We start from the raw sequence: 20690 nt of genomic DNA, 5'->3' as shown, positions 1-20690 counted from the left end.
CTAAATTAGGTAATTTGGAAATACATATCTGCATTATTTCATTTTAAATAGAATTTTTTCAAAAGAGGGAACTTTTTTTAGGTGCTAGCTCTACCACTGAGCTATGTCCCCAGCCCCTGCAAGAAGAGTTTTTGCCTGATGTGGTGGCACACACCCATAATCCTGGAATTCGGCAGGCTGCTGAAGTAGGAGATCACCTCAATTGCCATGTTTACTTAACCTTGCAGTGCCTTGGTTTCAACATCTATAAGACAAATTAATACTACTCCCTATAGAGGAAATCGTAAGGAGGATTAATGAGTTTAGGGCCAGCCTGCAGTACATAGTGAAACACTGTCTCAGGAAAAAAAAAGAAAAAGGTTTTATTTTTCTAATTATGTTATAGAAAATGTTTTGACCATGATTGCCTTGAAAAGACAACTAAAAACTTAAGAATTTTTTCTTCATCTTTAAGTGCTTTTCATTTTGATTTATGTGGCAGAGGTATTATTTTAATCTTGTCTTGGCTTTATATGTTGCCCACAACCATTTCTGTTGGAGAAAATACCTCTCTCATGAGAAGACTAAACAAAGGGAACCTTGGAGGTTAGGGATATAGCTCAGTGGTAGTGCACTTGTCCAGCATGCACAAGGCCCTGGCTACAGTCTCCAGCATCACACACACACACACACACACACACACACACACACACACACACACACGAGCTTCATTCTGTGTAGCTAGAGACCTGCACAGCACCATCAAGATGAAAACCAGGCTTCTGGCTCCTCTTCACTGAAGTGATGTCTTCCTTACTGATCTGCACTCCTCGAGTGCATCACAACCCAGGACAACCTGCAGACAGGCAGATGCTGAGCTCAGTGACTCAAGGAGCACAGCTGGACACATCACTCAGCAGGGCTCTGGGGCCAGACACCCACAGTGCTGGAACATGAAGGCTTCCTTGACCCACTAAATGGAGAAAAGCATTTTTTCCATAGAGATGTGTAAAGTAATTAAACATGATCTGAGTGCCAGTTACTAAAGATCAGCTAGCTGTATTAAAGTGACCAAAAAAGAGAGGGAAAGAGTAGGTGGCAGCATATGTTGCACACTCTGCGTGTGAGTTGTACCTGCGCTATGTCAGTGTAAATTCTTCAGGTTAAAACAGAACGACTGGACCCTTTCACAGGACAAGCAGTATCTGTCCCCACTGTGTGCAGAACTACAGCAGGATGTCCTGAAGCCTATCCTCTAGCACATTTCAAGTGGCCCCTCTCTCCAGGCCCTGAGGCCGGTGGTTGGCCTTTGTTGTTCGGCTCCCCTTGAGCCACCTGTCCATGCCCAACCTCCTGGAATGTGAGAGCAATCTATGTAGGAGGTGGGCCCCAAATTTAGTTTGACTTGGGAAACAATGAAGCTGTTCCATGCTCAAGATTTTCTTCTCTTTCCACATCTACCAAAAACACATTAACTAAAAGCTATACTAATAACCAACAGATGATGGGTACCCAGAGTAACTGTTGAAACAGAAATGCCGGGGCTGGGGATTTAGCTCAGCGGCAAAGCGCCTGCCTGGCAAGCGCAAGGTCGTGAGTTCGGTTCCCGCTACCGGAGAAAAACCAAAAAACAAAACAAAACAAAAGAAAACCAGAAATGCCACTTGAAAGGTAGGACACATGAACAGGAGCCTAATCCTTTTCTTGAATTTTTGGTCCTTTTCTCAGCAGAAAACAGAGGCCTGAAAGAACCTGACAGAATGGGATATAACCACTGGGTTCTTTTGGTTAGGGAGTGGGGGAGTTCGGAAGCAAAGTCGCCCCCACAGCAGGGGCAGGGAAGCCTGGTAGCTCCCTGGGGGTTCGTGGGTTCCAGCAGGCCAGGAAGACAGAGCAGGGGCAGTGGGGGAGAGATGAGCAGAAAAGAAAAAAACAGAAAGAAAGATGCAGTGTTTCTATGTTTGAACAAAATGTATGCAATGGTTAAATAGATTCTTCACATTCTTTCATTTTAGCAAATATTACTCATATAAAGGACCCATTCAGAGAACTGAGATTTGGTAATACTTGCAATAATGAGCTTTAACACAAATGCACTAGCTTCTTTTTGGCCATTGGAACTGCTGTCTCCTGCAGACTGTTGAGGATCTCAAATGGAAGAACTGTTAGAACAGCTAGCACCCAGTTGTTGCAGAGATAGAGCCCTGCCTCCCTCACCCACTGCGCTCGTTTCCTGCTATAACCTGCTTCCCTCTGCCCCTATCTGAGATTCCTCAGCTTGGTCTAGTTTTTCCTTTCAGTAGTACTCATCTTCCAGGATATACACATGAACCACTTGCCTTACATTAGATTTGTTTATTGTCTCTGTCTGCCTGCTGGAATGAACTTATGCTCCAGGAGGTTATTTGCTTTGTTCATTCATTGATATATTCCCAGCACCTAGAATAGCATTTGATGCGTGGCAGACACCCAGTCAGTATTGAATGAACAAAAGAGAAAAGCAAATTACAAAAACTTGACGTGATCTGGGCATGGACATGCACACCTGTAATCCCAATTACTCAAGAGGCTGAGGCAGGAGGTTCACAAGTTCTAGGTCAGCCTGGTAAACTTAGCAAGCCCATTTCAGAATTTAAAAAGGCTGGGGTATAGCTCAGCACACTCTGGGTTTAATCTCTAGTACTGCACACACACAAAAAGAGGGAAATCCTATTTTTTCAAAATATCTGTGTCAATATAGCATATACATAACATTTGTAGAAAAATATATAGACAGATATACCAGTTTAGATAATGGTTACCATTAGAGATGAAATTATTAGAGATTTTGTTTTATATATTTCTTACTACTTTCTATTTTTACAAAAATATTTTGTAGTAAAAAAAATAACGCTCCCACAAAATAAGAAATCAACTCAAGGAATTTGATTAAGCCTAAAAAGCAAGAGCTTTGCTTGTTTCAGGGGGGGATATAAATTACAGTGGAAGAAAGTTGTATTATTATTACAATAGTCTTTTATTTTAGGCTTGATAATCATTTGATAATCTTGAATTGGTTTTCTGAATTTAGGACTTGCCTCCCTTGGGAGCTGATATGCTAATTTTATTTTCTCAGTAGCCAAGTCATGACTGGGGACCAGCTCTAGGTAGCGGGTAAGAAACTTCTGGTAAGGTTGCACTTTGCCATCCTGGCTGTCCACCCAGCGCTGTTCCTGGGTTAACATAAACACAGCAGCAGGTGACCAGTGAGGGCGCGTGATGGTTCTGTGGGTGCCTGAGAGCCCTCTGAGAGCGGGGAGAGGGGACGTGTCCGGGCTGTTACAGCATTTCCTCCTATTTTTGGTAATGTGTTTATTTTTAGGTTTTCCATCTTTTGATTTTTCAGGCAGGGTCTCACTACATAGCCCAGGCTGGGGTCAGACTTACAACCCTCCCATTTTAGTGTCCCAAATTCTAGGATTATAGGCCTGTGCCCCTGCAGTTGACTGTTTCCCATCTTTTAAAAACTTTGCCATTTTTCCAAGCCACTTTAAAAAACATTTACATTAAAGAAAAAAAATTATTTCTTTCAATTAGAAAAATTAAAGTTATAATTTTGTTTAAAATCCCTTCTCTAGGCACATACTATCTGTGCATTTAAAATACAAGAGTTGACAAGCCGGGCATGGTGGTACACCCAGGAACCTGAAGCAGGAGGATTGAAGTGAGCTCACGGCCAGCCTGGGCTACATATTGAGTCCAGGCCAGCCATCTACATAGGGAGACCCTGTCTTTAATTAAAAAAAAAAAAAAGACATGAGTTGAGATGGAGAAATGCTGAGTCATAGGTGCTTGCCTGGAGTTTAAACGTCTGAAAGGAGAGGTCATTTTTTCATTCTCACGTTACGGAAGTATAGTTTTACTAATCTAGCAAATCCAAGACCGCTGAGCCTGTGCGAGGATGGGTTCTGGGGAGGATGACAACCACTGGTGAGTCCTGCCGGGAAGTATTCCAGGACATGCACAAGGGACGCAGGAGGGAATACCCTTCTCTCCTGAGGGTCTGGGGACCTTATGATGTGGCGAGATTGTCTCCTCATTTCAGTCAGACACTTATGAAATGATTGTGCTCCCCTGAAAGCTTGCTCCTACATAATTCAGGATTGTCCTGGATATCTCTCATCAGAGAGGAAGAAAAGCCACATGAATTATTTACAGAGTACTAAATTATTTCCTTTTATGAGCTCCAACTTTGTTTTTGTCTCTGCAAACTGAGATTTTGTTTATCCATGAATAGTTTTCCCTGGGGCATGAAAAATATGACTCTTAAATTATGAATGAGGTTTTTTGTTTGAGTCCGTGTTAACTAAAACATGCAAAATAAACTATGTTTTTCATTAGATCCCTTTCAGCTCCCCACAAAAACAGAGCCAACAAGAGAAAGAGCAATTCAACCAGCAACCACCAGGAAGCCCACTGTAATTCGAATTCCAGCCAAACCAGGAAAATGTAAGCACTGCTCTGCCTTTTTTATTTGCTTAAGACCCTGGGAGAAATAGATGCAAATTTATCAACTGTACCCTTGAAATTATGTATAACCTCCCATTTATTATTCATAGTCATGGACATCCAAAAGCGAGTTGTTTTCTCACAATTCTTTGGAGAATTAGTACCGTAAGTTTGGATCTCATTTTTCTTTAATCTTGTCTTTAGGCACAGAGAATTAGAGGGAGACTGAATCTCAGAACAACTGCAGTATCCCTTGTTAGTGCCTCTGGTTAAGAGTGGTAGGAAAGTAATTGAAACTAATAATAAATAAAGTTATATATGTCTGTCAGGAGTATATTTATTGTTCAAATCAGCATAGTCTAAATACGACTCTGAATTATATGAGGATGTATAACAAAAGCTTTAAAAACATGCAATGATGTATAAGGATACTTTTTTTCTTGTGATGGCTTAATTGCTACATAAAAATGTTTTAAAATTAGTGTAATACTACATATATCCATATATATGTGTGTATATATGGATATATGTATCTCCTTATTTGATATTCTAAATGGTACAGTAAATCAAATTCTATAGGAACTTCAATGGGTACTTAAAAAGACTATCTGCTGTGCAGGGCCCAGGATATAGCTCAGTGGTAGACCATCCTGGGTCCGATTTCAGCATCACCAGAAAAAAAAGAGAAGAATTTTGTTATTTATCATAAGGGATAAGCCAAAGGGACAGGAACTACTTATTTTAGATCTCATATTATTTTTAAAGTACGGCTAAGATCATGTGTATGTACATGCACACACAGTGGGTTCCAGAGTAGTTCCTGTCGTTGTTGGGGACAATCACCAGCTTTTTCCACAGGCCTCTGATTTCATTTCTACCTGCAGTGCTTTTGCATAGCCCAGATGGATCTTGCCTTTGTCTAACAAGAGATTCTGCCTACTCCATTCTCCTAACAGCAGAGCAAGCATCTAGGACTTCGACCTGTAGCACCCTACGACTGTGTTGCAGGCCTACCCTTTACTTTAGGGGTTTGTTTTTTCTATGAAGCCCTATCCAGAAGAGGATCATATTGAGAGACTTTAAAATCTCTTGATGGTTTTGTTATTAACTGACAATGGCTTTCTGCTAAGTAGCAAGAAGACTGAACTGATTTGCTATCAAGAATGAGGACAAAAAGTCAAGGGTATCAAATTCTGGTGGGTTCTTACTTCTTAGGAAGTTAAATTGTAGTGTTAGATTTAAAAAGAGGTGGTATATTTCTTCTGACAGTTTTATAAAGCCCAGAATCAGCTTGTCCAGTTGCTTACCTGTTCCCTGTTGCCCAATTACGTACATTCTGGATTTTAACAGGAGAGTGAAATATGATGATGGTTTTGCCAGTAACTCATTTGGATATTAAGTAACACAGCTTTTGTTTTGTTTTGTAGCACTGAGGGTGGAACCCAGGACCTACACACTGAGCTACATCCCAGCCACCGCCTCCCTTTCTTTCTTACTTGGAGACAGTCTCATTGTCACTAAATTTCCAGGGCTGAGCTCTGACTTGAGATCCTCCACAGCCTCCCAGAGTGCTGATATTGCAAGCGTGTGCCACCATACCCAGTAGTAATATAAATTTTATATTTAAATTTATTCCACTGTTGTGTTGGTGTCCCCAAGACAACTCAGGGTTCTTAGGTTTCTTAATTCACTGGAAAGATTCCCACAACTCAAAAAAATAGTTATATTCATGGCTGTGATTTATTCTACTGAAAGTATATGAGCTGGGCATGGTGGTGCCTGCCTGCAATCCCAGCTACCAGGAAGGCTGAGACAGGCAGATCCCAGGCTCAAGACCAGCCTGAGCAACTTAACAAGGCCTGCCTCAAAATAAGGTCTATAGCTCAGGGATAGATCGCTTGCCTGGCATGCAAGGCCCAGGGCTCAATCCCCAGCACCACACACACAAAGTACTATGGGAGAATCAACAAAGGGAAAAGGCAACTGGGGCGAGGTCTGGAAGAAACCAGGTACAAGATTCCAAGAGCCTTCTGCTGGTGAGAATATGGGGACCCTCCTGGCAGTGAGTTGTAACAACACATGTGACATATTGTCAACCAGGGAAGCTCATTAGAGTCCCTGCCCATGGTTGTTTTGGGGGTTACATAGACACCCTTAGAAATGCTGGCATGCACAAAACTCCCAGCAGGAAAGCAGGAATTCAGCACCAGCCATATTCTTCTCTTTTGTCAGTTCTGGGAATGATGGAAACTGGCCCAGAGCCCAATTTCCCAGATAGCAGCCAGGGCCCAGTGTCGCAAGCAGACATTTCTAAGAGCAAGTTTCAGGCCGACTGTGTTTACTTTTTCTGCACACATATGAACTTGAACTAGTAACACTGAAATCCTGAGGGTATGTTGAGCAAGTATCTTTCATTTTTTCTTTTAAAAAGAAACTTTTAGAAAGTTGAATTCTATACTGCTAGAAGTGAGATAACTAATACCCCAGAATGGTCTCTAAGGAGTTGCTTCTAAAGCCAGATCCATGGAGGTACATACCTGTAATCCCAGTACTTGGGAGGCTGAGGCAGGAGGGTCACTGCAAGTTTGAAGTTAGCCTGGACTACATAGTGAGACCCTATCTCCAAAAAAAAGGAGAAGTTGCTTTTCTAGGCCAGACATGGTGATACATGATACACACCTGTTAATCCCAGCATCTGGAGGGCTGGGGTAGGAGCATCACAAGCTGGAGCCTAGCTTGGGCAATTTAACAACTTAACCAGACCCTGTCTCAAATAAAAATAAAAAAGGGGGCTGGGGATATATAGCTCAAGGTGAAGACTCTGGATTCAAACCCTTCTCCCCCCCCCCAAAAAAAAAAAAATTGCTCTCAACAAAAACCAGTTCTGCAATTCTATTACTGTGTTAAGCAGTGCATGTACTGTATAGTGCAGAGAAAAAGAACAAGAGTGTGGCATCTGAAGAACCTGGAATGGAATGGAATGGAATGGAATGGAATGGAATGGAATGGAATGGAATGGAATGGAATGGAATGGAATGGAATGGAGTGGAGTGGAGTGGAGTGGACAGTCTGGTTGTACAAAACTCCTTGATGTTGTCTGAACTGGTTAGCTCCTTCCCCTATGAGACCTGCTTGTGCTAACTGGATAGCCTCTCCCCAGAGAGCGGCCTGGCTTCCTCCCTCACCACTCCTTCGTGCGCCTACTCCAATGCCACTTTCTCAGTGATACCTTCCCCAGCCTTACTGCTTAAAGTTGGAAACGGTCTGTGTCCTCAGCCTCACGCCCACATGGAGCTGCCCCACGTCCCTCCTGCTGGTGGACACCTTCTTACTTACTGTCACAGTGCTACTTTGCATTCTTCAGTATTTCTTAGAAGAGTGTTTTATTTCCTAAAGATGCAGCAGGGAAAGTCTTAAGATGGGGGCTGAGTTGGGTATAGTGTGTGTGTGTGTGTGTGTGTGTGTGTGTGTGTGTGTGTGTGTGTGTTGTAATCCCCAGAGCAGCCCTGGCTCTCACAACACTTGCCTGTCTCTGAATCAGTTTTCCTGGTAACTGACCTGGGTATTTTCCTCCTTATAAGGATATTTTCCTGTCTGTTGATAAAACAGGCACCTGACAAATGATCTACTTACAGGTTTTTCATGTGAAAGGAAAGTAAAACGTATTCATTGGTTTAAAAACAAAAAGAGAATTCCTATCTCCTTTCAGTATCTAAACCAAACACTAAAAATCACTTTAGCCTCCTGCGTTATGGCATGGTCATCCTCTCAGCAGCTATTCTTACACACTTGATTTTAATTAGCTGCCACTAATTAAATCTGGTCATCTATTTTTTTCTTCCTTCAAAAAGTTGAGAGTACACTATTACTAAGATAAGAATGTGATTTGAATGTAAAGGTTTTGTTTGTTTAATTGAGGTTATGTTCATTAACCAAGAGCTAATGAATTTTAAAAAGTTAATTATTAGATGAGGAAGGGTTGGGTCTGCCACGTATTAAGTAGCATGTCTTAGTAGAATGAGACAGGATTTTGGGTTCATAACTGAAAGAAAATCTAACATTTACTAACATTAAGGTTGCAGGTAACTCTCATAACTTCAGTTTTTTTAATCTATTAAAATATGTGGGATATTGTATATGATACTGTCCAGTAGAACTTTCTGCAATGAAGAAAATATTCCATATCTGAGCTAATAAGTGGTTATTGAGTATTTAAAATATGGCTAGTGTAACTGAGAAACTGAAATTTTATTTCATTTTAATTAAAATTTGTTTAAATGACTGCATAGGCAAATCTAGCCCATAGATGGAAAGGGTGATTGAAGAGCAGAGTGAATGTTTACATTTTGAAGAAAACAATATAATGACAGACACGTTTGTTGCCTGGAGCTATGGGATACGTGTATGTTCAAAGCCAGAAATATTTGGAGTATGTTGAGGGGAATTAATGGCAATGTGTCTTACTGTAATACTTTCTTATTTAAACACTAATCATTTTTTGATCACCTTTCATTGATCAAATGTTTACTGCAATTTCTGTCAGATATCCTAATGATACATCCTTATCCATCTTATTCTCTGGATCTGCTACTATATTACTTTTCTCATTGTTGAAACTGTCTTGGTTACTTTCCTCTCCTTGCTGGGACAAAATACCTGACACCCAAAATTAAGGAAGGAAAAGTTTATTTTGCTTACAGTTTCAATCCATACTTGGCAGGTTACAATTAGATTGGCACATGGCAGAGGGCTACAGCTCATGGCGGCAGAACACAGCAAAGCAACAAAAACACACAAGGGAGGAAATGGCCAGAAGCACCCTCTTCCTCTCCCTTACATATGCAAAATATCCACCCCAGGGTGGGTGTAGCTCTCACACCCATAATCAATCAAACCCTAAAAGCCTGCCCCATGACCACCGTATGAGGCTTTGGGGGAACACCCAGAAACAAACCATAACAGAGACAAAACAACAACACTAAGGTTAAAGGAGTAAAGGTTTATTTATCTCACAGTTTGTAGAGGTTTCAGTCCATAGTTGTCTGGCTCCAAGGCAGGGTAGCACATGGCAGAGGGGCAGTAGTTCATGGCATCAGGCAGAAGCCAGCAAAAGCAAAAAGAGAGAGAGCAGGAACAAGCCTCTGTCCCTTATACTGTATGCAGGCTACCCACCCTAGGGCAAGTGTAGCACTCATACCTTAATCTCAGCACTGGACCATGAATCTCTCACAAACTCTAGATTCAGCCACCTCTGGAAACCCCCCACCACTATGACTGCATAAGGTTTGGGGAGGACATCCAGACACAAACCATAGCAGGTACCTTGCAAGTTCTGGCTTTTCCTTGAAGTCAAAACGACCTTGAAAGGTAAACATTTTGAACTGATTCAGAACTGAAGGCAGCCATGACAGCGCAACTAAAGACACTCTCAGGAGAAGACGTCCAGAGTGTTTCAGAAAGTGGCGGAAAGCCTAGGATAAATGTGTTCAAAGTGAAGGGGAATATTTTGAGGGGAGTTAATGGCAGTGTGTCTTTTGTTGTAATAACTTTTTAAACACTTACCATACTTGTTGACGGCACCGTGTTTATTGGTTAGAGGTATGTCTGCAAATGAAGTGCCTGAGCTAATACCTGGAACAGAGAAGGTTCCCAGCAAATGCTAACACTGTTGCAATTATTTAGTATTACTTTCACTGTCTATAAAATATGTAATAAAATTAATTGATGTTGACTAACATCAATTTTTGAAGTTTGCTGAGAGCTCTTCCTCATTTGTTTAACTGTCTGTTCTTTGTTTGGGTCTTCTATAATGTCGTCCTAAGGAACCAAGCTGCAATCATTTCATCCTTTAGGACACCTGGCTAGACATTACTGATGAATTACTGCTATTTTTGCAAGGTTTACCTGAGGATCCGCAAAGCCCACCTCCGCTCCCCGCTGAAAAACCTATTGGAAACACTTACAGTATAGCATCTGGAAGACTCAGTAATGCTGACAGAACAAGAAATGTGGTAAGTGATCCTAACAGATTATACTAGGTTGAGGAAAAAGCTATGTACTAATTTAAAATACTCAGCTGATGTCAAAATTATTTTACTATTGTTCAGACTTTTTAAAAATACTTTAGGGCCAGGGATGTAGCTCAGTGGCACAAGCACCTGACTGGCAAGCGCAAGTGAGTTTGATTCCCAGTACCAAAAAAAAAAAAACTTTAATTAGAAACCAGTTAGTAAGCCCCATGCATGTACTTAAAAACGTTTTTTTGATCACTGTAAGATTAGGCTAATTCATTGTATATCATTGTGAAATAATTTGTCATGTACCAATGTAATGACATTGCCTTTTAAATTATGCTAATAATGAAGTTGCTAGAAATCTCAAAGAAACTTTAATTCTTACAGAAATAGATTTAACCACATTGTCAGTTTTTATTTAAAATATCCAGTTGGTGACATAACTTTAAAATAATTGCCCTAAGATTTTTTAAATGTGAAATTTAAGGAAAAAATATTTTTTAATTTAAAAAAAATGACACATTACTGTACATTTAAGATAATGGTCAGAGGGGCTAGGGATTTAGCTCAGCGGCACAGTGCCTGCCTGGCAAGCGCAAGGTCGTGGGTTTGATTCCTGGTACTGGAAGAAAAACAAAAACAAAAAAAAAACAAAAAATAATGGTCAGAAAATCTTGTATATATATTTTTATTTCAATCTCAGTATTTCCATAAGCTAAATGATCTTTAAGACTTAATTCATACAAAGTCAACTCTCAAAGTCTTTGAACCTAATTTTCAGTTCAAATTTTTATAATAGCTTTACCCTGTGCATTAACTGTACTTTATCGTACAGCAGACCCATCTAATCATCTAGTGAAGAGAAAATTCTTTGAAGGAGACATTAAATTAAATTAGCCAATACCAAGTTAATGAGATTTTCTGTAGAATGAATTAAAATTTAGTGATCACTTGTACTTTCAAAGTACTTGGTAATAATTTTTTATTAAAATTGGGCCAACAGCCAGGTATGGTGATGCATGCCTGTAATCCTAGCACTCAGGAGGCTGAGGCAAGAGGATTGCTGCAAGTTCAAGGCCAGCCTGGGCCAAATAGTGGGTTTAAGGCCAGCCTGACCTACTTAGCAAGGCTTTGTCTCAAAAAAAACAAAAAAAAAAAAGAAAGAAAGAAAAATAAAATCGGGCCAAGAAAGGCCAGAACAGAATGGTCCTTTCTATACTGTTGTTGAATGGGAAAACCCCACATTTCCATGTGGCAGTGGTTGTTTGAGAAGGTTACAGGCGTTTACTCTGAGAAGACTGTAAAAGGAAGTGAAAGGGTGCTAGAAACCACCCATGTTATTCTTTAGGTGATGTAATAGGCTTTCTGAATGACAAAGCTCTATTGAAATATGTTATTATTACATTTGGTGTTAAGCAATCCACTAGCAACTCCCACCTTAAAAAAAAAAAAGGATACGGAAGTAAGAGTAGGCTAATCCATCTGGAGGAATACTGTACTCATAATTGTGTTTGTGCCTCACGTGAACATGAGGAAAATCCTGTCCTACACTGTTTTTTATTTTTTATTTTTATTTTTTTTTTGGTTTTTCTCTGGTACCGGGAACCAAACTCACGACCTTGTGCTTGCCAGGCAGGCTCTTTGCCGCTGAGCTAAATCCCCAGCCCCTATATATCTAGGAATTTACCCATTTTTTTGTGGAGTCTCCCAGCTTATTGTAGTATGTTTTCAAAGTAGTTACTTACAGTATCCTGGATTTCATCAGTGTCCTTTGTCATTTTGCCTTTTTCATTTCTAATTACACTGATATGGTCTTTCCTTTTTTGGTGAGATTGGCTAAGGTTTATTTTATTTATTTCAAATAAATGCCAGTTTTTTTTTTTTTTTTTTTGGTTTTCCTCCGGTACCGGTACCGGTACCGGGAACCGAACTCACGACCTTGCACTTGCCAGGCAGGCGCTTTTGCCACTGAGCTAAATCCCCAGCCCCTACACTGTTTATAAAAAGAGTCAGAGCAGCCTGTGCTTTCATAAGTGCATGCCATTGAGACACACTGAGTCTGAAAGAATAAACATGAGAACAGGGTAGAGCTGAAATGATTTGCTTGAAATCACATGTGTAGATTTATAGAGCCTGCAGGTCAAGTGTGTACCTAAGTAATTCCTTTCCTTTGAGAATTCCAGTTACGGAGTGAACTGTAGACCAGAGGCCATAAAGACTAGCGACGAGGATGAGGGTCTCTAGAAGGAATATTTCATCAGACAGCAGCCCACAGGGACAGGCTTGGTCTCTGCCTGCTGAGTCTGCTGACTGCGCAGGACAAAAACTGCTACTCTTCTCCTGCGTGAGTCTGAGAACCTGCCCTCTCAGGGTGAGGAACATCTGAGCCATTCTGTGCAGGAGCTCTGCTGCCCATTGTGGGAACTCAGGGCATCCCCCGAGGAGGCTGCCACCTGGCACTGGCCCCATTGGCTGTGTAAGGAATCAAATGTACAGCACAAGGTGTGTGTGGAAGGACACAGGCTGCTTTAGCACTCAGGACACAGAAGCACATCTGAGGCCACTCGGTAATTCCAACACATCAGTACAGTCTTATGAGAAAAATCTTTTTTAGATGCCACCAAAGCTCAGTATGGTGGCACATGCCTGTAGTCCGAGCACTTGGGAGGCTGAGGCAGGAGGACTGTTGTGAGTTTGAGGGCCAACCTGGGCGATATAAGCAAGTTTAAGGCCGGCCTGGACTGCATAGTGAGACCTTGACTCAAAAAGGAAAAAAACAAACAAACAAAAACCATAATAAATAAATAAATCCCACCAAAAACTGGGGAATTACTTTGGTCTTAAAGTGTAATTCTAATGCAGCTGAACAAAAAGATAGCATCTATAGAAATAATACAAGTAGGAAAACTAACTTCGCCAGGAGCTAAAATGCTTATCCAAACCCATCAAACACTAAAGCTCAAGGACATTAGAACTAGAAAAAACTGCCACAAAGCAAATGCAGAGGCTTCCAGTTACGTGTGGAATGCTGAAGTGAAGGAAGTCCCCAGTCGGTCACCTGCCAGAGACCCGGCAGAAGCAGGTGGGAACCCAGGCCTGAGCAAACATAGCCAGCGCCTCCCATGGGAGCCGCCCTAGATCTGTGGTTGGAGTGCAAAGTACAGCGGTGCTCTCAGGATGTGCCTGACATCCCCAAAGAATTTCAACTCACTGTTTTGTTTTCTGTTTTAAAATTTGCTCACTGTAGGAAATTGAGAAATGAAAAAGATTTAAAGTGCGCTTGATAGCACACACCTATCATCCCAGCTACAAGGGACACTGAGGCAGGAGATTCACAGGTTCAAGGCCCATCAAAGGAAATTCAGCCAGACCACGTCTCAAGCTAAAATTTTTAGAAGGGCTGTAGATATAGCTCAGTGGTATAATCTTTGCCTGGCATATGTGTACTCCTGGGTTTGATCCCTAGTACTACAAAGAAAAAAAAAAAACAATTTAAGATGTTTCATAACAACATCACCACCCAGAGAAAACTACAGCTAATATTTTGTACAAAATTAGGATCATATGCTGTGTACTTACTGTGGTACATTAGCTGTATATTTCCATGTCATACTTGTACTTTGGTACCTTTTTAACTTTTCCATAATTATCTCACAACTAGTTACATAATAACAAGTTATTTAGCCAGTATAATTTTGAGAAAAAGCGATAAAAGTTTCTTCCTGTCTGCTACAGTATGTTTTAATTTTGAAGGTGGCCAAAGAAATAACTGCATTTTCAAGTATCACGGCAGTATTGTCAGGAAAAAATACAGGCAGCAGCATATTTATAAGGCATGGATTATATTCTAGGATATTGCAGGGTTTATGAGCTGGTGACTTGTCTCACTACATTAACTGAACTCATTAGTGAAGCCAAGTTTTAAGGGCAAGTTTAATTTGTTTTTTTAAATGGGATTTTTAAAACATTGAAACATGTTTAAATGATCACAGTTATTGGCAATTAATCACTTGGTACTTAAGGAAAAATTATAAATAGGGTGAATTTAAAATCTTGAAAGTAAGTTTTAAAAAACAGTCTGAATTAGGCCAAAGAGTCCCAATCTATAATTCAACCCCCTTTGCAAAAAAGAAAAAAAAGGCAATGTAATTTTAAAGGGCTAGCCTAAGGCCTTAAAGAAATATTATCTCTTCCTGTAATACCAGCAATGGGAGCCTGAGGCAGGAGGGTTGCCGCCATCGTTCAAGGCCAACCTGGGCTACATAGTGAGTTCAGGACCAACCTGATCTACATAGCAAGACCCTGTCAGTGCAGGGAGGGAGAAATATCTCTTGGATGTTATGTTGGAGTCTTAGGAAAGTAGGAAAGGTGAACAAAGGAGACAGAGTAAGAATTTAGTGAGGATCCTTAACTTCTCACTCAACAGAAGACCTGAAAATATTTCTCATGTATTAACTTACTTTCTAGTCCTTGAACTATAATATATTCACAAAGCTTTAAGCAGCACAGTTTAAGTTCCTTCCCCTAGAGAAACATTCCTATTAATCTCCCTCCTTCCAGTTTCTCTCGTCTACTGAAGCATTCTAACTGTAGTCATCTTTCATTTTTCACATTGTTCCCCTTTACTCTTCTGTACACAACCTCCTGTCACCCTGTCCAACCCCTTTGCTATAGTGGTACAAGCGTCCTTCTTTCTTGGGCTTCTGTTTCTCCTCATATGTTTTCCTTTCAGACCATCCCTTATGCTTTTTACCTCCTTTTCTTTCAAACCCTACTGCAAGCCAGGTCCGATGATACAGGTCTATAACCCAAGCAGTTGGGGAGGCTGAGGCAGGAGAATTACAAGTCCAAGCCCAGCCTAGGCAACTTAGTGAGAACTTGTCTCAAAATAATAAAATGGGCTGATGGTGTAGCTTGGTGTGAAAGGCCCTAGGTTCAATCTCCAGTACTACACAAGAAAAAGAAAAAAGAAACCCACTACAAAATGTCAGACCATCCAATGATAAGATCTTCCTGTTCAAAGCAAAACAAGCTAGTAACCTCCTATGTGTGTAAACTCAGGAACTAGGTTTCCTTTGTGTAGTTGGGGTGCATAAACACGATAGATTTGTTTCATTCCCTACGGTGCCTGCTTGCATTGTCGCTGGGCGGCCCCCATGACTTTCACACCATCTTTTAAAGTCTCCCAAATCACCGGGTGCAGGCCATGCAGTACCCTGGTCAGGCTCTGGTTCAACACATGATGCCGTGATTTCTCCCCAGTGTTGCACCTGTAGAGGACACAGATAGCTCAGAGGTGAATAATGAGTTGATATTGTTTAAGAATGAAGTTCTCTTCAGTTACTTTCTGTAAGTTAGCTATACTTTTACTTACAGACACAACCAAAAAGTTTTCCAAAACTCCTCCTGAGACATTCTTGTTTTCGATGGCCTTGACTAATAAGCATTGTCTGGCACTTGTAGGAACCCGACCATACAGGCGAAACAGGAGGTTCTGGGCGAGGACCCCCTAGGTTGCCACCAAGGTAAGTGAGGATGGGACACGTTAGAAAAGAATTCAGGACTCCTACCTGGCTATCTACTTCTGACATCCAGACTGCATGCTGTTGGCCTTAGATCTTTTTTACGAATCAAATAAATCACGAATTCACCCAGGCCACTAGCCCACAGTCTGCTTCTGACAGAAGGTTGTTGGAATTTCTGTACCTTTTTCTTTTTAACGCATTCCTAAACTTAGAGCACAGACCTGGGCCTCTTTTACGTTTCCTCAAACAAATGAGCAAGACTGCTTTGTAAACCTAAAGCAGCTCCATTTCTGGAGCACACACACACACACACACACAGTCACCCTCCTGGGTAAGGGAGATGGGCCCAGTTTGGGCATTTTAAAGGAAGACAGGCTTTGCGAACTCAGAGGTGACCGACCCACCACCTGAGTCCCAGAGCTGTGTGAACAAAAGGCTGTGCTGCCGTCAAAGACGGTGCCGTGTTACAGTTTATTTCTGTCTTAGTGATTAACGTAAGGCTTTCAAAGCAATAGCTATCTTACTCCACTTTCAGAACTACTTTTCTTCAAATTAAGCTAAACTAGAATTTTAATAGTGATTCCTACAATGTGAACGGTAGGGGATCTTCCTTTGTAATAATTTACAAGATCCTAGTACATATACCTGATTATCTTATTATACACCTTTCATGTCAGATTTTGGTAGAAAGTGCTTAATTTTCTGAAGCAGTCATGATGTGTTTAAGACCAGTTGGGGCCTCTGAGAGCTCATGATAGTAAGTGCTTGTTTGTCTTAAACTAATGAATCTCCAGTGCAAGATAAGAGGAAGCTGGAACATCATGGCATTTCCTCTAATAATGTAATGTTTAATGCAACAGTCATTTGCTCAAAAATAGCATACCCTGCAGATTTCGGTAAATTGTATTACACTAGCAGAAAGCTCTGTGTGTGCGCGTGTGCGTGTGTGTGCGCGCGCACCTATAAGAAAGAACAGAATAGAAACTGATACAATCCAAACGCGGACTCATGACTACTGCATTAACTTTCAGACCTGTAAATGGCAAAGTGATTCAAACTCGACGGCCTCCTCCCAAAGGGGCCCCTGAGAGACCACCACCTCCCAAACTTTCTGCCACTAGAACACCAAGTAAAAAACTGCCTTTTAATCGCTCCTCTTCTGACATGGATCTCCAGAAAAGACAAAGTCACATGGCATCTGGACTCTCAAAAGCCAGGAGCCAAGTCTTTAAAAATCAAGATCCGGTGCTGCCCCCTCGCCCGAAACCAGGACACCCTCTGTACAAGAAATACATGGTAAATATTGCTCTTTAAAATGTTTATGGTCAAGAGGTTTGTCCTAAAATATATGTAAGATCCATTATCCCTTAGAAAAAGATGAAACAAATGCAGGCTTGTCCCTTGACGCATAGAGTGCTTTAGATAAGCAGGCCATAGTAACACCCAGAACTGAGAAAGCTGATGGAGCAGGGTATGTTCATTGGAGTAACTGACAAATATGATAGTTATATCTGGATATAATTAAATCTTAGAACTACTCTGCCTACTGAGTAAAAATTGAGTGTCTGCTACTAAGATGCACAGATACTCCCACATTTGCTCCATTTGTAAGCCTAATTATTATGGTCCCATTTAATAGTTACTAGTTACAAGTTTTTGTCAGTAATTGAGATAGTTGGGTTAGTAAATTTGTTCTCTGTGAATGTTTTTCTTGTCAGATGACTTTTGCCTCCATTACCCGTGGATGAAAAGTAAAATTGATGTGTTCTCTACTTTGGTCAGGTTAACTTGATAAAATCAAAAAAATTAAAATGAGAGCAAAACTGTACTTCTTAAATTTGTACTTCTTAAACAACTATGGGATAAAGTAGCTCATAACAGGGGCAGCAATTAATAATGTGTATTGTTCTACATTACATCACTGAGCCAGATATTTTTTACTTTACTTTAAAAACCACTCAGTATTTTTAAAAATTATCCTTTGAGAAGGGAATCAGCAGATAAGAAGGTTATATCCATATATATTTGTATTCATTTAAACTAATGAAACTTTAATTCTAAAACCCAAGGGTATCCTTTGGGATAGGTTACTTAATAAATAAATAAAAACAGTGGCTGATGTGTATTGAGTACTAATTATAAGCCAGTCGCTGTTTGGAGCACTTATACATAAAGCAGCTCATTTATTCCTCACACGAACCTTGTGAGTTAGATCATCATTGCACAATTGGAGAAAGTAAGATGGTGAGATTAAACCAGCAAGGAGGGAACCGAGATTTGATCATGGTTAACTAGTTCTGAGCCCAGGCTCCTAACCGTTACGACACCCTAGGAAAACTGTTCCTGGTGGAAAGTCTCTACCCACTTCGGCCATTCTTTTTTAAGATCCCTTCCTTGGGGGAAGCCAAGTGTCACTTAGCACAGCTGTATACGTTCTGACAGTAAAACATTTAAAGAACTCAAAGCAATTATTACATCAACATGATGGCATATTCAGAGTGATACGTCTTTTGTTATAAAAAATTGCTTCAATTATTTATTTTTCTATGGCTACCATATCATTAAATTGCTAGTCTGCTAGCCAGCTAGCCAGGAATCTGGTCCACATGGAGTCTAAGGAAGCCGGGAAGCCACGCTACTCAGCACGGACCTTTCTATCTTTGCTCTTGGATTATCCAGGGGCCCGGCCAGCCTCCCTCTCCATCTCCTGGGTGTACTTTGTGTACTGTACAGACCCTCTGGCCTGCATGCATCAACTCACATTCACCAAGCAAGGAAAGAAATCCTCATGGCCAGAGTGGGGCACAGGTGTAAAAACTGTTCTAAGACCACACCAAACTGAGTAGACCAGGGTGTGGCTGGGGTTTACGCAGACACTAGGTATCATGGGGACTGCAGACTCAAAGCAAATGGAAACATAAGTCAGGCCCTATATGGAGAGCTTCAGTTACCCGTTAGCTGTCAGAAGGCAACCACGGTGACAGCCCTGCATTAGGTAGGGCCTTGACAGGCTGTGAGGTCAGGTGCTATCTGCCCTTGAGTCCCCCAGGGGATTTGGCTCACCGGCTCTGTAACCTGGAACTTCCTGGTTATGGTGTCGAAGGGAACTTCAGGCACATGCAGCCCTTGTGGTCCTGTCAGCTCAACTTCACATCCCAAGAGCTTTAATGTCTGCGAGACCTGGCAGGCCCCTCTCGTTGTAGGGCCTGAAGGGGCCTGAAGGGGCCTGAAAGAGAATTTAACTGCTAGAGAGGCTGCATCTTAGGTGCGCTTGCCAGGCCCTAAGTGGTCAGCAACTAGTGGGGATGTCTCTCGGTTGAAGAATAATTCTTTTATCGGTTTACATTTAAGCTACCTGTGCCTCATGGAATTGCCAATGAAGACATTGTCTCTCGAAACCCCGGAGAGCTCTCTTGTAAGGTAAAGCAGAGTTCTTTCTTTACAGACTGATTATTTAAAAAAAAAAAAGCTGGCCTCTGTTACTGCTATTACACGTTATTAAATGCTTTAGGCTCCAAAGATTAAAATGTGAAAAAGTAATAATGTTTTATTAAATAATAATTGCTTCAGAGAGCGGTATTGTACCTTACAGCGTGGGGACGTACTTGTGATGCTGAAGCAGGCAGAAAATAATTACTTGGAATGCCAAAAGGGAGAAGGTACCGGCAGAGTTCACGCGTCTCAGATGAACATCATCACTCCTCTTGATGAACATCTTAGAAGCAGAGCCAACGTAAGGAATTAATATTGCACAGCCTTCATGCTATACATGGCAGCACACTTTACAGAACTATTCATTACGTTTCATCCCTAGGTTTATTTTATTAACATGGTTATTTTAAGCAGAATAAAAATTTTAGCTTTTTATTCCCTTTTTAGAATAAACAACTTCTGAGAGATTTGCTACTACCATTCTAAACACTTGATACCTAGAGTGACTACTGTTGGTTTTGCCTTTTTCATAGCATGCTGACTTATAAGAGCCAGAACACTCACCCATGAGTTTTCAACTGGGAAAGCTGTTTATTTTTTTTAAGTACTGTAAACATGTTTAACAAAGTAGCAGAGATTAGTTGTCTAGCAGAATGGATAGTGATTTTAAAGAGTCCTATAAACATTATGTCTGACATTTTAAAAAGTACTTTCTTTTAAAGTGTAAACTTAATGTAAACCTCACTGCTCTAATTTTAGCTCATGAAGTAATGAAATCTAATCCAGCAACTGCAAATCACAGTGTAGGCCTAACAAATTTGCAGAGACTTAGAAGATACAATGATTATTGGAGGTCATTTGTTTATCAAGAGAAATAGTGTTGAGCAATTTGTAGAGATGTATTTTTAGAGGAGCTTCTTAAATTTTTCAGTTAAATTTTCACTGTTAATATAGCATTTATGAAAAATAATACCCACCAATCATTCAACCCAAGTAAAATATTTGGTTTGCCATTCATCATAATTACCATGATCTAATCCAATTCTTTCTTCTTAGAAGGCAGTTTGTCTTCTGAAGTTTTCTCAGAAATGAAACATTTATATTTAGGGGAGCAGAGACAGCAGTGTATTCAGCTAATTGCATCTGGCATGTGAATATGTTTCAGTATAGCTTTGTCCATCTGTCATTGCTGCCCTTCCTCTCTCAGAATACACTGATGGTTGCAATGGGAGCTATCCTTTGTGTGTGTTTG

The 20690-nt window shown here is 40.7% G+C and overlaps 1 protein-coding gene across 4 annotated transcripts in view; it reads left to right on the top strand.

Annotated features, from left to right (window-relative positions):
• The window catches only part of Sh3d19 (SH3 domain containing 19), a gene marked incomplete at its 5' end in the record, with an annotated part of 86566 nt that overhangs the window by 45197 nt on the left and 20679 nt on the right, over positions 1–20690 (top strand). For 2 of the 4 annotated variants that reach the window (XM_013522885.1, XM_013522884.1), the window contains 6 exon segments: positions 4360–4467; positions 10366–10478; positions 15945–16006; positions 17038–17302; positions 19358–19426; positions 19599–19739. In XM_013522885.1, the coding sequence (XP_013378339.1) occupies positions 4360–4467; positions 10366–10478; positions 15945–16006; positions 17038–17302; positions 19358–19426; positions 19599–19739 (758 nt within the window). 4 annotated transcript variants of the gene reach the window in all.

Source organism: Chinchilla lanigera, unplaced genomic scaffold (genome assembly GCF_000276665.1).
Source record: "Chinchilla lanigera isolate Chin_1 unplaced genomic scaffold, ChiLan1.0 scaffold00070, whole genome shotgun sequence".
Lineage (NCBI taxonomy): Eukaryota > Metazoa > Chordata > Mammalia > Rodentia > Chinchillidae > Chinchilla > Chinchilla lanigera.
This window is presented reverse-complemented; position numbering and strand designations above follow the sequence as displayed.